The following is a 12,394-nucleotide window of genomic DNA, read 5'->3' as shown; positions in this document are numbered from 1 at the left end:
TAGAGCTGTAAAATCCAGCAGCCTTCTCCCTCTTTGCCTTCTGCATTCCCAAAAGAGTTTAATCATATTTTGGTTGGCTTTTTCCTGGGTATTGCTCCATGCTGGAGGTTGTTACAGTCCTGTAGACAAACTCATGGCTTTACAATGCAAAAAACCCCCGGGCTACCTGCATGTGTGAGATGATTTATTGTTCTTGATAATCAATTTGTTACCGCAGCCGTTTCAGGTTAATCCTGCTATTAATATCCCGAAACCACTGATGTGCAATCCCATTACACAGAGCCCAAACTCTGCTCCTGTGCCCCTGCCTGTGGCACAGTCAGGCAGATCATTGCAGCCCCTGCTCCAGCAGCTCTGCAACTCGGTGACCAAATGGCCCTGGGCTGCTTTGGTGGTGGCCAACTGCTGGGGAGCTCATCCTGCCAGCACGGAGCTCGATGCCGGGTGGAGCATGAAGCTGCTGGATGAGGGAGTGGAAAAATTGATTGATTTTATTTTTCCCTGCAGCTGAGAGCTGTGTGGCAAATGGCAATGGAAATCAAGCGGGATGAAGCAGGGGTTTGATCTGGGGAGAGGAGAGCAGTGAGAGAACGAGGGGGTAATTCAGGTAAACTGAGTGGGCTTGGTTCTGCACTGAGCTGGGTAATTAGGAGTCTGAACTGGGGGTGCAGTGTGGCCACAGCAGGGCAGCAGCTTTTGGGTTGGTTTTGACAAAATCAGGACTGTAAGAGGGTCATGCTGGCTGTGGGTTTATTTTTGGCTTTTTCCCGCAGCCCCACAGGAGTGGATGGGGACAGTGAGCACAGGGATGCAGAGCTCGGATTTTCAAAGGCATTTAGGCTAAATATAGAAATTGGTTATTAAGATTTTTCCATGAACGTTGTAAACAAATTAGTTCCACTAGGTAGCTATCTGCATGCCTAGGTGCTTATGTACCTCTGCAAAACCTTCCTGGAGGAGCTATTTGCTGTCTGGCTTCAGGATCCAAACTTTCTGAGCTGGGAACGAGGGAAGTTCACTTCACCTTCCTGGGGTAATTCCGAGTGTTTGGGTGAACTTGTGCAGTGAAGGCTCTATCGCTCCACTGCCTTTACGGAGAAAAAGCTGCTTCATTTAGCAGGCAGGAGCCCTGGAGCTGAGTGATGTGAGCAGTCCCATGAGGAAGCTGCACATCAGCAGCTCTTGTTCTACATCTCCTCAGGCCCCTGAGGCTGCAGGGATATTTGCTGGAGTTCCAGACATTGTCACTTCCTGGCATCACTTTTGTTTGAACAAGTGTTGGAGAAGGATCCCCCAGCACCCACAGCTCCTTCCCCCGTGGCCTAGAAATTCATCAGCTGCTCGGGGCTGCTTGGCATCACTGCTGCAGTGTTTTGTTATTGTCACACATTTCCATTTCTCCCGAGCTTATGATAAGCATCCAAATTAAACTGCGGCCTCTGATGTTTCTGATATTTCCAGGCAATATTGATAATGAGGCTTGTGCTGCCGTGTGTCATTTACTCAAAGAGCTCCGAGCACCGAACAATCTCCGTGCACAGGGATTGTCTCATCCATCACTGGAAGTCAGCAGCGCCCATACCACGGTGCACAGTGACATTACTCAGTGGTTTGGGGCAGAGAAAGCGGAACTGAGAAGACAAGAGATCTTTTATGGTGGCGTAAAAATAAGATTTTCTGTGTGTTTGTTGCCAGTGGAGCGGGAGGAACGCTCTTGTGAAGAACTGGAAGCTGCCTTCAGCAGCCAAAACTTTGGTGCAGCCCATTACAGGAGATGTTATTTATTACTGTACTCCAGGACCTGCTTTGTTTGGCTGTCAGATCCAAAAATCCTGGTCCAGACAGCCTGTGCTGAGTCCACGACAGCCCTGACAGGGCGTTCCCAGATGGAGGGATCCCAAGGGATGGGACACACGGATGCCCCATGGGGAACATTCAGTCTCGTGTCCATTCATCCTCCCAGCCACGTCCTTTGCAAAGGACACTTGACCTCTGATTAAGGATGGACGCCAGGAGATGTCAAGGAAACAGGAATGGAGATTTCCTTTGATGGACAAGGAATTAATAAGGTCTGCTGACACTTCATCACAACAGAAGAATAAACAAACAGAACTTCCAAGCTGGCTCTTACAAAAGCTCCTGATTTATATGAAACCGAGCCTGGTGGGTGATGTGAGCCACTGGCACAGCCAAGCATCACCCCAAAGCAGCTCTCTTATCCCGAAGGAGGATAACAGGGGCTGACACAGAAATATGGCTTCTTAAACTGCTTTTACAAAAATCAATTCTTACCACATCAGTGTAAGTCCATTCTGGTGTAATTCCATCACTGCAATCGGGTTACTCCAGGCTTTAAATTGTCCTTGATCACAGAGCAACTCCAAATGATAAATGGAGCTTTCTTTCTCTTTTTTGGGATATTTGGGCCAAATTCTTGGCGCAGGTCAGGTACAGACAAGTGGCACCAACTTGTGAACTTCAGGGTTTAATTGGTTTTTCTATGTAAATTCTACTGCTATGCTGTACTTTGATTTTTAATCCTCTGTTTATAAATTTAAAAATCCCTCCAAAATATGAATGCTCATTAATAATCATTCATTGATCATCCTGTAATAATCAACCAATGATCTTTTATCAACATCCAACAGCTGCATCACCTCAATGCATTCCTGTTAATGAATTAAACCTCAGAAGAGAGAGATCAGCTCAGTTCCCAGGGGTGAACACAAAACCTCTTTGAAAGAACAGACAATTGCACAGCATAACAGTTTAACTTGGGGAATGGAGAATAATAACGGATCCAATTGAAAGTGCAAGGGAATTTAGAGAGGAAAAATGTAATTACCTGCTCTGGAAAGGGGCCAGACACTGTTTAAAATCTCATTCTTCCCAAATATGTCTGGGAATCTGTAATGACAGCAGGATCATGAGACACGGAGTGCGTTGCGTGGGCTTGGGAACTAAAAGAAAAGCAAAAACAAGCTGTATTTTTTTTTCCTTGATTCTAGAAGTATCTGCTGGTATTTCAGGAACCTGTGTGACACATGCTTGGAGTTGTGACCCAGCATAGAACAAAAGCAGAGCGAGGAAAGATGCAGCTCCAAAATGAAAAGAAGTATTTAATGCTTGCAAGAAAGTAAAAAAGGTTTTGGAAAAAGAATGAAAATTAATTAAGAAATTTGTTTAATTTAATTTTCATTCTCGTGATCTGTGGAAACGGCTAAAAAAAGAAAGAACATGCTTTCATTTCTTTATTTTAATAATTTGTTTTCCCATCCTAGTGAGCAGGACCAGCCTCAGTCTCCTATAAATATCCTTCCCTCAGCCTCCGTTGAATGTGAGGTGCATAAAATTTAGGATTGGTCAAGTTTATCACTCTCAGATATCTTTTGCCCAGTGCTGGACAAAGAAAGGGATGCCAATGTCAGCGTGAGCAAGAGCTGCCTCCTCTAACAGCGAGTGACAAGCTCATGTTCCGTGAATCTGGGGGAATAAAAGCCAAGTACTCCTGATGTTAATTAATTATCAACCCATTGCTCGTAGAATTCAAGTGGTTCCAGCAGCTTTTATTTATACCTGTGCAAGTCCGAGGATGGGAAATGATGGGTTTTGGTTTGTTTTTGTTTTTTGCAACCAGCAAGAAGCGATTTTTTCAAACGTTAAGTGAATGGGGAAGTTGTTCCAACAGCTTTTGGATTCACATGTCTTTCATGTGACACATACCGTGAGGTTTCAATTAGCTTTTGGGCAGTTGTAAACTAGAAAGCAACACAACCAAGCAAAAGATTGTTTTAAAAACAAACTGTTACTGTCTCATTTGTTAACTGTCAAAATGAAATTGCTACAAACTCATCACGTGTTTTTTTAAGTGACCCAGAATTGAAATTCAGAGGGATTTTTGTCTGAAAATGTAGTGTGATTAGAGCCAAAGTATTTCTGGGGCAGAACAGGGCAGTGCTATCATTATCACCTTACAGACAGAAGCTGTGAGTCTGAAAATCACCAACACCCCAGTGCTGCCTGTGACTTCAGGGCAGCGCCAGACCCCTTCGGAGCCCTTTGCTCCAAACCCTGTTTGATCCCTGGTATCCCCTTCAGAGCATCCTACTCTGGGGTCATCTCTGGGTTCAGCTCGATTTAATTAACAGGGAACATTCCTGAAACCACGGGAGCAGCTAATGAGCATGGTGGGTTTCTAGGTGGGAATGAGGCTGAGGGGCATCATCTGAGGGTCGTGGGAGTCAGAGGGAGAGTTTAATGATTTTGTGCCTTTGGTCTGAGGTGGGAGGAGGGCAGAGGCTCCCGGGGTTTGGGATGAGATGAGAAGAACCTCATTTCTGGGTTGTTCCTGCTGTAAAGGAGCCTGGATCTACCCCAGCTGACCCCACCAGTTTTTTTTGGCTGTGACATATTTTGGAATAGAGACAGCATGTCAGGGTGGGTTGGAACTAAACTAAACAAGGCCCCTTCCAACCAAAACCATTTTATGATTTCTTGGCTCCCTGATAACCAGCACAGCACCTGAGCCATGTCGCCTTGGCTGGAGCTGCCCCATCCATGACAGATGATGTAGGACCAGATTTCCTGGGTTTCCCTTCTGCCAGCACAGCCTGGATGTGATGCCACAGCTCATCCTTTTGCTCCCAGTGGCTCCCAGTGCCCCATCCCAGCATCCCAGCCTTGCTTCAAACCCCGGAATTATGGTCCAAGCTCTTCTCCCCATCTTTCCTTTTATCTCTCACTGAAGAAAATATCCCCCTGAATGGATGGGCACACTAAGGCCATTTACTTAATCGCTGGGCCCAGCTGAAGGTCACCCTGAAAACACTCATAATTCCTATTCAGCACTATAAATACACATTTGATTCATTGTCTCCTGTCCCTTCCATCACGGGGGATGGAGGAGGAGGAGGAGGACCGGCAGCCCCCCGCCTCTCCCGGCAGCGATGAGTCACTGTCCTGGCTCTGAGGCTTCATCAGAGTGATATTATTTGACAATAATTGTAATTTATGCTCCAAAAGTGCTGGGGGAGCTGCGCTCAGGGCTTTAAATGGGCCCTGGGATGTGATGGGTGAGCGTGGGGTGGGATGGGGTGAAGCGTGGGGGCGTTCGGGGGACACTCGGCTCTCCTGGGAGCCCCTGGAAAAGGTGGTCCAGGATGACTGTAAAGTCCTCCGAGCATCGGTGGCTCCGTGCTGGGGGTGCCACCCCGCATGCCGGCAGTGGGGAGGAGACGCCACAGCCCGGGAGGGACCGAAGCACCCCGGGCGCTCATGTCACTGCTCATCCGGGGGCTGCCGCCGTTCCAGCGATTACAAACCACGAAAGAAACAAAAATAAACCCCATCAGCGCCTTCCTCAGGGTTTTTAAGTGGGTTTTGTGGCAGGGGGTACAGAAAGGGCTCGGGCACGGGGGACGGGGCGGTGGGAGCGGGACTGGGGGGGGGGGGGCTCCCCTCACAAACCGAGGGGGCGGGGCCAGGGGCGGTGGGGGCGGGGCCATTCCCAGGCGAGGGGGCGGGGCCGGGGCCGGGGCCGAGAGGAGGGGCGGGGCTGTGGGCGGGGCTAAGCCCATGTGGGCGGGTCTATCAGCGCGAGGGGCGGGCCCCGGGCGTGGCCTGCGCGGTGTGGGCGTGGCCCGCCTGACGCAGTGACGCTGCCGCGGCCCGGCCCGACGGAGCGGGCGCCATGGCGAGCCAGTCGCAGGGCATCCAGCAGCTGCTGCAGGCCGAGAAACGCGCCGCCGAGAAGGTGGCCGAAGCCCGCAAGAGTGAGTAGGGCACGGCCCGGCTCCGCCAGGCCCCGCCGCGGGGGGTGTGGTGGCGGGGAGCCCGGCCCAGCCCGGTCTGGCCTATCCCGGCGCGGCCGCCTCAGGCCTTGCGGCCCGGCGCTGAGGGCGGTGGGGCAGCGGGGATCCCCCAGCCCTGCCCCGGGGGTGCTCGGGGTTCGGTGGGGCCTTCGGGAGAGCAGCGCTGGAGGCTCCCCCCGAAGGCTGAGTGCGGTGTGAGGGGTCGCAGCCGCACCGGGAGCCTCCTGCCAGAGCCCAGCGCAGGGCTCAGGAGCTCCGGGCTCTCTGTAGGACACCACCGCCAGAACCCGGCCTTCGCTTGGGGCACGGCTGTGCTTCTCTCTGCCCTTCCTACCTTCTGCCGCTTTTTTCCTGATGAAAACAGCGTGTTTCCACATCGGTGATTACAGAGCTGTTCCTTATGGATCTAAGGTAGCTTTTCCTGTTAAGCAAGAGAAATTCTGGCTGCAAAGACCCCCAGCTTTGCAAACCTTTTCTGCTTCAAACAAATACATATATCTATATTTGTATTTTTATATTTGCCTTGGCTTGCGGTTCAACCCCCTGACAATGTTGCAAGACGCAGAGTTTTGGAGCAGTGATGATAATCTTGGAGGGGAGAATGTGGAGGGAGTCCAGGAGGGGAAGTTGAGGCAGTGGCCAGCTGTGCATTTGGTTTCACAGTTGGTCTGGCAACATTAAGATTTAATGCTCTTTCTTGTGGGCTCTTTTTGGGATCTCTCAGAAGCTGCACACTCACGTGGGTTGGGGCAATCCCAAAAGTGGGTACAGACTGGGAAAAGAACTTGCTGTGAGAAGCCCTGCAGAGAAGAACTTGGGGGTTCTGGTGGACGAGGGGCTGGACATGAGCCTGCAGTGCATTTGCAGCCCTGAGGGCCAAACACATCCTGGGCTGAGCCCCAGCGTGGGCAGCAGGGGAGAGGGATTCTGCTCCTCTGCCCTGCTCAGGTGAGACCCCACCTGCAGAGCTGCCCCAGCCCTGGGGCTCAGCACAGGAAGGACCTGGAGAGAGTCCAGAGGAGGCCATGGAGATGCTCTGAGGGCTGGAGCCCCTCTGCTGTGGAACCAGGCTGGGAGAGCTGGGGGTGTTCACCTGGAGAAGAACCGGTTCCAGGGAGATCTCAGAGCCCCTTCCAGTGACTTAAAGAGGCTTTTGAAAAGGAGGGAGAGGGACTTCTTATATGGAAACTGCCAGAGGGCAGGGCTGGATGGGATATTGGGAAGGAATTGTTCCCTGGGAGGGTGGGCAGGCCCTGGCACAGGGTGCCCAGAGCAGCTGGGGCTGCCCCTGGATCCCTGGCAGTGCCCAAGGCCAGGCTGGACATTGGGGCTTGGAGCAGCCTGGGACAGTGGGAGGTGTCCCTGCCCATGGCAGGGGTGGCACTGGATGATCTTTAAGGTTCCTTCAACCTAAATCAGTCTGGGATTCATTCTGTGACTAAAGCCAGACCTGAATGCTGCCTGATGCATCCACATGCTCCGAGATGCTCTCCACTGCTCAGTGCTGGAAGCTCAAGGCTTGGTGGCCTTGGCCGTGGTTTGCTGGGGTCCTCCTGAGATCAGCGAACTCTGGGAGGGGGCTTGGCCGATCCCTCCTGCAGAAGGAGCAAACACTGTGGTGATGGCTGGGCATCAGGAAAACAAGCTCTCAGTGCTTTCTCTTCTTTCTTTCCCTTGGTTTGTCCTTGGGGAGCAGGGAAGAACCGGAGGCTGAAGCAGGCCAAGGAGGAAGCCCAGGCAGAGATCGAGCAGTACCGCCTGCAGCGGGAGAAGGAGTTCAAGGCCAAGGAGGCAGCGGTTGGTTTCCTCCATCGTTCACTTATTTCCAGCCCCTTTGCCTTGTGCTGGGGATTCCTTGCTCTGGCAGCACCCTCAGGGTGGAGTGAGTTACAGCAGGAGCACTTCCCCAAGTGCCTTCCTGTGAGGCACAGCCACGTGTCCCAGAAAAACCCGTGGAAGTGGCTCAGGACACGGTGTGCTGCATCTCAACAAGCAGGGAAACAGCTTAATAAGCTCCTGGGTGCCCTGAGGGGTGACAGCCTCCCCAAACTGTGCTGTGTGTAGCAGTGTCCAAAAGAGACCAGGCTCATTCATCCTGTCACAGGCTCGTTTCCATGGTGCTGACGTGGCAGAGGCCACTTGCCTTGTCCCTGCTCACCAAAAGGGAGGCCTGAAGGAAGATTTTTAGAAAGATTCTCCAAGGGTAGAAGGAATGGGATGATGGGAATTGTGCTTAAACTGACTCCTGGGTGTTACTTTTCTTGCACTCTCTAGTACAGTTGTGCCATGGGGTTCCAGTTGTCTGTACAGCAGCACCTTTGTTTTGGGCACTCCTTAGAAACTCATGGTCTAAACTGGTGGATCATGAATAAATGGCAGGGAGTTGGAACAAGATGATCTTTAAGGTCCCTTCCAACCCAAAGCATTTGATGATTCTATAAAAGAGGATAAAAGGCAGGGGCTGAGGATGAAATACTTGGACAAGTTTAGGGTGAAATCTGAGGAAAAAATCCAGCAGTACTTTTGTCTCTTTGACATAAACATTAACATTAATCTTCCCTCAACAAAGATTAATGGCTGAGATGGTCCAAAATAACAAAATACAGAGCTTGGCATGGTAATTCCTCTTTCCTTTGCTGTTTGTAGGCCCTTGGCTCCCATGGCAGCTGCACCACTGAAGTTGAGAAGGAGACTCAGGAAAAGATGAGCGTAATCCAGCAGAACTTCCAGAAGAACCGGGAGGTGGTGATGTCCCAGCTGCTGTCACTGGTGTGTGACATCAAACCCGAGATCCATGTGAATTACCGCATCAATGGGTAGTGCTGGGAGGAGGGAGGAATGTCCTGGGAGTGCTGGGAGTAAAGTCTGAGCTTCAGGTGGAATGTACAGCCCTTAGCCATACCTTACCTGTCCTCCTTGTACATGTGTTAAATTATTTCAGTGAGCTCTTGGAGTTCTCTTAGTTTCCCTTTTGACATGGATTCAGAGCTTATTCAAACATGAAGTGGCCATGTCTCAGATCTGTGCTAAGTTATTAAATAGATAGTCCAGCTGGCACAGGAATGCTCCCTTTTTATGGTGATAATTTTCAGTGAGAGGCTTCCCTCTGTGAAATAGAGAAGGGAGAGAGCTGCTGGCCTGTGTCAGTAATTGTTAAACCTGTGTACCTGTATTCCTGTTGACCAAACTGCATTTTCCAGTGTGTTGTTAAACCTCTGCACAGGGTTTAAACCCTGTAAGAAGAATTCCCTGGCTGTGCAAGTCCTGGCTGATCATTTTCAGGTGCTTGAGTTTCTCTGTATTGAATCCTCTGTATATTCTGCTGTTAGCTTGAGGTACAAGCCTGGCACTATGACACCTGAAAGTAAAAACACTTCACTCCAAAGCCTCTGCTCAGTCTGGTTCTTCCTGCTGACCTGTTCTGGGAGTGCTGGCAGGTCTCACTGGGCACCTTGGGAGTCCAGACTCTGCAGAGTGACCATCAAGTATTGATAAAAGAAAGTTTAAGAGAGACAGCCAATATCTGAAGGTCACAGCAGGTAAGTTAAAACCCATTACAGAGCTCCTCCTCTTGGCTCCAGTCTGATGCTTCACCTGCCAGATCATTCTGAAAACCTTCAGGAACAAATGTTCTTGTGACCATTAGGGGAAATAAAATGGTGCCAGTTCATTGGAATAGTTGAATAGCCAGGTGCTGCACAGTAATTACCCTTCCTTGGGTCCAGTGCTGGTCACTGTGTGTTTATACCAAGGTCATCCTGAATCCTGCAGCATCCCCTGCCTGGGAACAGTGGGAAAGAAGAGTTTTGGAGTTGTCTGCATCAATCTTTCTAGCTCTTTAATCGAAAATACACACAAATACATCATGGGGTTTCATGTTTCAGTGGTTTCTTCCTCTCACCAGCAGAACATTAAATGCAGCTTTGCTTTTTTGTTGAGTTCAATTCCAGGCTTTTTGTGGAAAAGGGACCTCAGCGTGTCCCTGATCTGGCCCAGGAGTTGTGCAGTTTGGCATCTTCGCAAGGAGTCTCATGGATGCTGTTCCTCAGAACATCTTGACTTCCCCAGCCCCTCAGTGAGGCACTGCAAAGCCTCTTGGGCCTCTGGAGTTGTGATGGGGAGGGGAAAAAGCAGGATGGATGTGGATGTGAATCCTGCAGGCAGGAGCAGACAGCTGCGGGGTCTCCTCTTGCCATATTTTATCACTGTACTCCTGAAAAGATCTCTTCAGGAATTCAAGCTATTAAACGGGTTATAAAATTGAAACAAAAGCTGCTTGCAAAGTCAAATGTGCCAGGCTGGGGGAGAAGCCAGGTGGGTACAAGCAGAACAGGATCAAAGCAGTTTTAATCCGTGTGCTGTAATGTGGAGAGGTGTTATGGCCTCATAAAAGGTTGCAGCCATGCTAATTCCTCTCTGTCCTTTGGAGATGAGACATCTCTCCCTGTTGAGAGCAGGTGCTCAGGCTCCAGCAGGACACTCCTCAAAGCCCTCCTTGCTGCAGGCTGTAATTAGCAATTTCATTCCCTCTCTTATCAGTGACAGACTGAGCCTCTGTCCAGAAAAAAATGAAGTGTGTGCTCCACTTACTCATATTGGTTCATAAGTTTCCCGTGGTTAATGAGGACTTTTATCCTTCTTTAGAACAGGCAGGAGAAAAAGGGGAAGAAAAAAATCCTCTCTGATTATTTCTCCTTGGCAAATGTGCTGTGAAGAAGCTCCCTTTAGAACATGCAGAAGTGGCAATGTCTTGCAAGAATAATAATTTTCTGTTAATACTTCCCCGAAACTTAACTGTTGAGAATGACTCCAACTTTGCACTGAAGGACTTCCATTTACTGCTCTCCAGGAAGGCTGGCTTTGTGCAGTGCAGTGCAGAGATTTTATTTCCAGTTGAGATTCTTTCATCTTGCCCTTTGATGGTCTGGGAAAGGGAGCCCTGTGTGCCTAAGCCAGGCTGTGCCAGGGAACAGTCCTGACATGGGGATGGAGTGGGACATGCTGCTTCCTGCCCCTGAAATCTGATTTTTGGGGCATTTTGCAGCAAGTTTGAGGAGTAGGAGTGAAGCCCACACCAGCTGTTAGAACAAATCTGTATCTGAATTCTTCCTGCTGCTCCTCTGCCCAGAGCAGCTGTGGCTGCCCCTGGCTCCCTGGCAGTGTCCAAGGCCAGGCTGGAGCAGCCTGGGATAGTGGGAGGTGTCCCTGCCCACGACAGGGGGTGGAACTGGGTGATCTTTAAGGTCTCTTCCAACCTAAGCGAGTCTGGGAGTCTGTGACGATCCCTCAGGACTGAGCCACAGCCTGCTCGTGTACCACAGAAAGAGCAGAAGCTGCTTTGGGCACACACACCACTGTGATTCCCTTGATTTGGGCTCCCATCCCTGGAAATTCCACCTGGCTCCTGCTCCTGGGGGCAGTTTGGGCACTACAATGGGAGAAAGTGTCCAAAGGAGGGACACGGGGATGGGGAAGGGTCTGGAGGGGCCCGTGAGGAGCAGCTGAGGGCACTGGGATTGTTCAGCTGGAGCAGACTGAGGGCAGAGCTCCCCGGGGGCTGCAGCTCCTCCCGAGGGGCAGCTCCGATCTCTGCTCCTGGGCCAGGGACAGCACCCAGGGAGCGGCTGGAGCTGGGCCAGGGCAGGCTCAGGCTGAGAGCAGGGAAAGGTTCTTCCCCCAGAGGGTGCTGGGCACTGCCCAGGCTCCCCAGGGAATGGGCACGGCCCCGAGGCTGCCAGAGCTCCAGGAGCGTTTGGACAGCGCTGCCAGGGATGCCCAGGGTGGGGCTGTTGGGGGGTCTGTGCAGGGCTGGGGCTGCACTGGATGATCCTGGTGGTCCCTTCCAGCTCCGGATATTCTGTGATCTTGTGATCCTGTGAAATAAGGGAGGGAAATCACCTCTAAGGCCAGATCTGGAGTCCAGAGAGCTCTCATGAGGAGGGCAGCAATTCTGGCTGGCCGTGCTTTAGCAGGAACTCCTCTGACAGCTGGATTTGGGCAGTTTCAGAAACAGGGAGAGGACCCTACATTTTCCTGCTCCTTCCCCTCTCTGCCTCGAGCTGCCAGGCTGGTTGTGCTGGATGGCAGCATCAGGGAGTTGTTCAGGGTCTTCCAGGGGGCAAGTCCACATTTGGCAACCTTAAATTCCTCATTCTTCTGCTTTTGTGAGTTCACTACACATTTCCTGATGATCTTTATTAAATCTGGAGCTATTTTAATGCCAGATACAGCCCAGTGAGCTGCTGGCAGTCTCTCTATCCCTTTCCTACCATCCCCAGCTTTGGGTTCCTGCTGTTTTCTCCCACCCTGGAGCCCAGCTGACCCCGGAGCAGACAGAATTTGGTAACCCTACAGAAAATGCAGCAGTTTCTGGCCCCTGGGGCAGCTCCTGGGAGGTGTGAGCAGCAGGATGGGGTATCCCGGGTGCTGTCCTGCTGTTGTGGGGCAGGACCACCCTGCAGTGTCCCCTGTAGGTGACAGCTGACTGTGTAAAAATAGTGCAGCTCCTCTCCTTTCTCTCTGCCTGCATTAAACCTGCTCTGTTTTCCCTCTTTCCCTCTGCTTTCCTCATCTGGAATCTCTTT

General features: G+C 51.0%; 1 protein-coding gene across 1 annotated transcript; it reads left to right on the top strand.

Annotated features, from left to right (window-relative positions):
- Positions 1 to 5,615: 5,615 nt before the first annotated feature.
- ATP6V1G1 (ATPase H+ transporting V1 subunit G1) lies at positions 5,616 to 9,195 on the top strand. Its single transcript, XM_039561914.1, has 3 exons — positions 5,616 to 5,771; positions 7,507 to 7,607; positions 8,457 to 9,195. The coding sequence occupies exons 1-3, from the start codon at positions 5,690 to 5,692 to the stop codon at positions 8,628 to 8,630; spliced, it is 357 nt and encodes a 118-aa protein (XP_039417848.1). The 5' UTR covers positions 5,616 to 5,689; the 3' UTR covers positions 8,631 to 9,195.
- The last annotated feature ends 3,199 nt before the right edge of the window (positions 9,196 to 12,394 follow it).

This window comes from Corvus cornix, chromosome 17 (genome assembly GCF_000738735.6).
Source record: "Corvus cornix cornix isolate S_Up_H32 chromosome 17, ASM73873v5, whole genome shotgun sequence".
Classification (NCBI taxonomy): domain Eukaryota; kingdom Metazoa; phylum Chordata; class Aves; order Passeriformes; family Corvidae; genus Corvus; species Corvus cornix.
This window is presented reverse-complemented; position numbering and strand designations above follow the sequence as displayed.

Coding starts and splice junctions, on each gene's coding strand:
- ATP6V1G1 (XM_039561914.1), top strand. CDS start 5,690: ATGGCGAGCCAGTCGCAGGGCATCCAGCAGCTGCTGCAGGCCGAGAAA. Junction 5,772..7,506: donor GGTGGCCGAAGCCCGCAAGA/GTGAGTAGGGCA, acceptor CTTGGGGAGCAG/GGAAGAACCGGAGGCTGAAG. Junction 7,608..8,456: donor TCAAGGCCAAGGAGGCAGCG/GTTGGTTTCCTC, acceptor TGCTGTTTGTAG/GCCCTTGGCTCCCATGGCAG.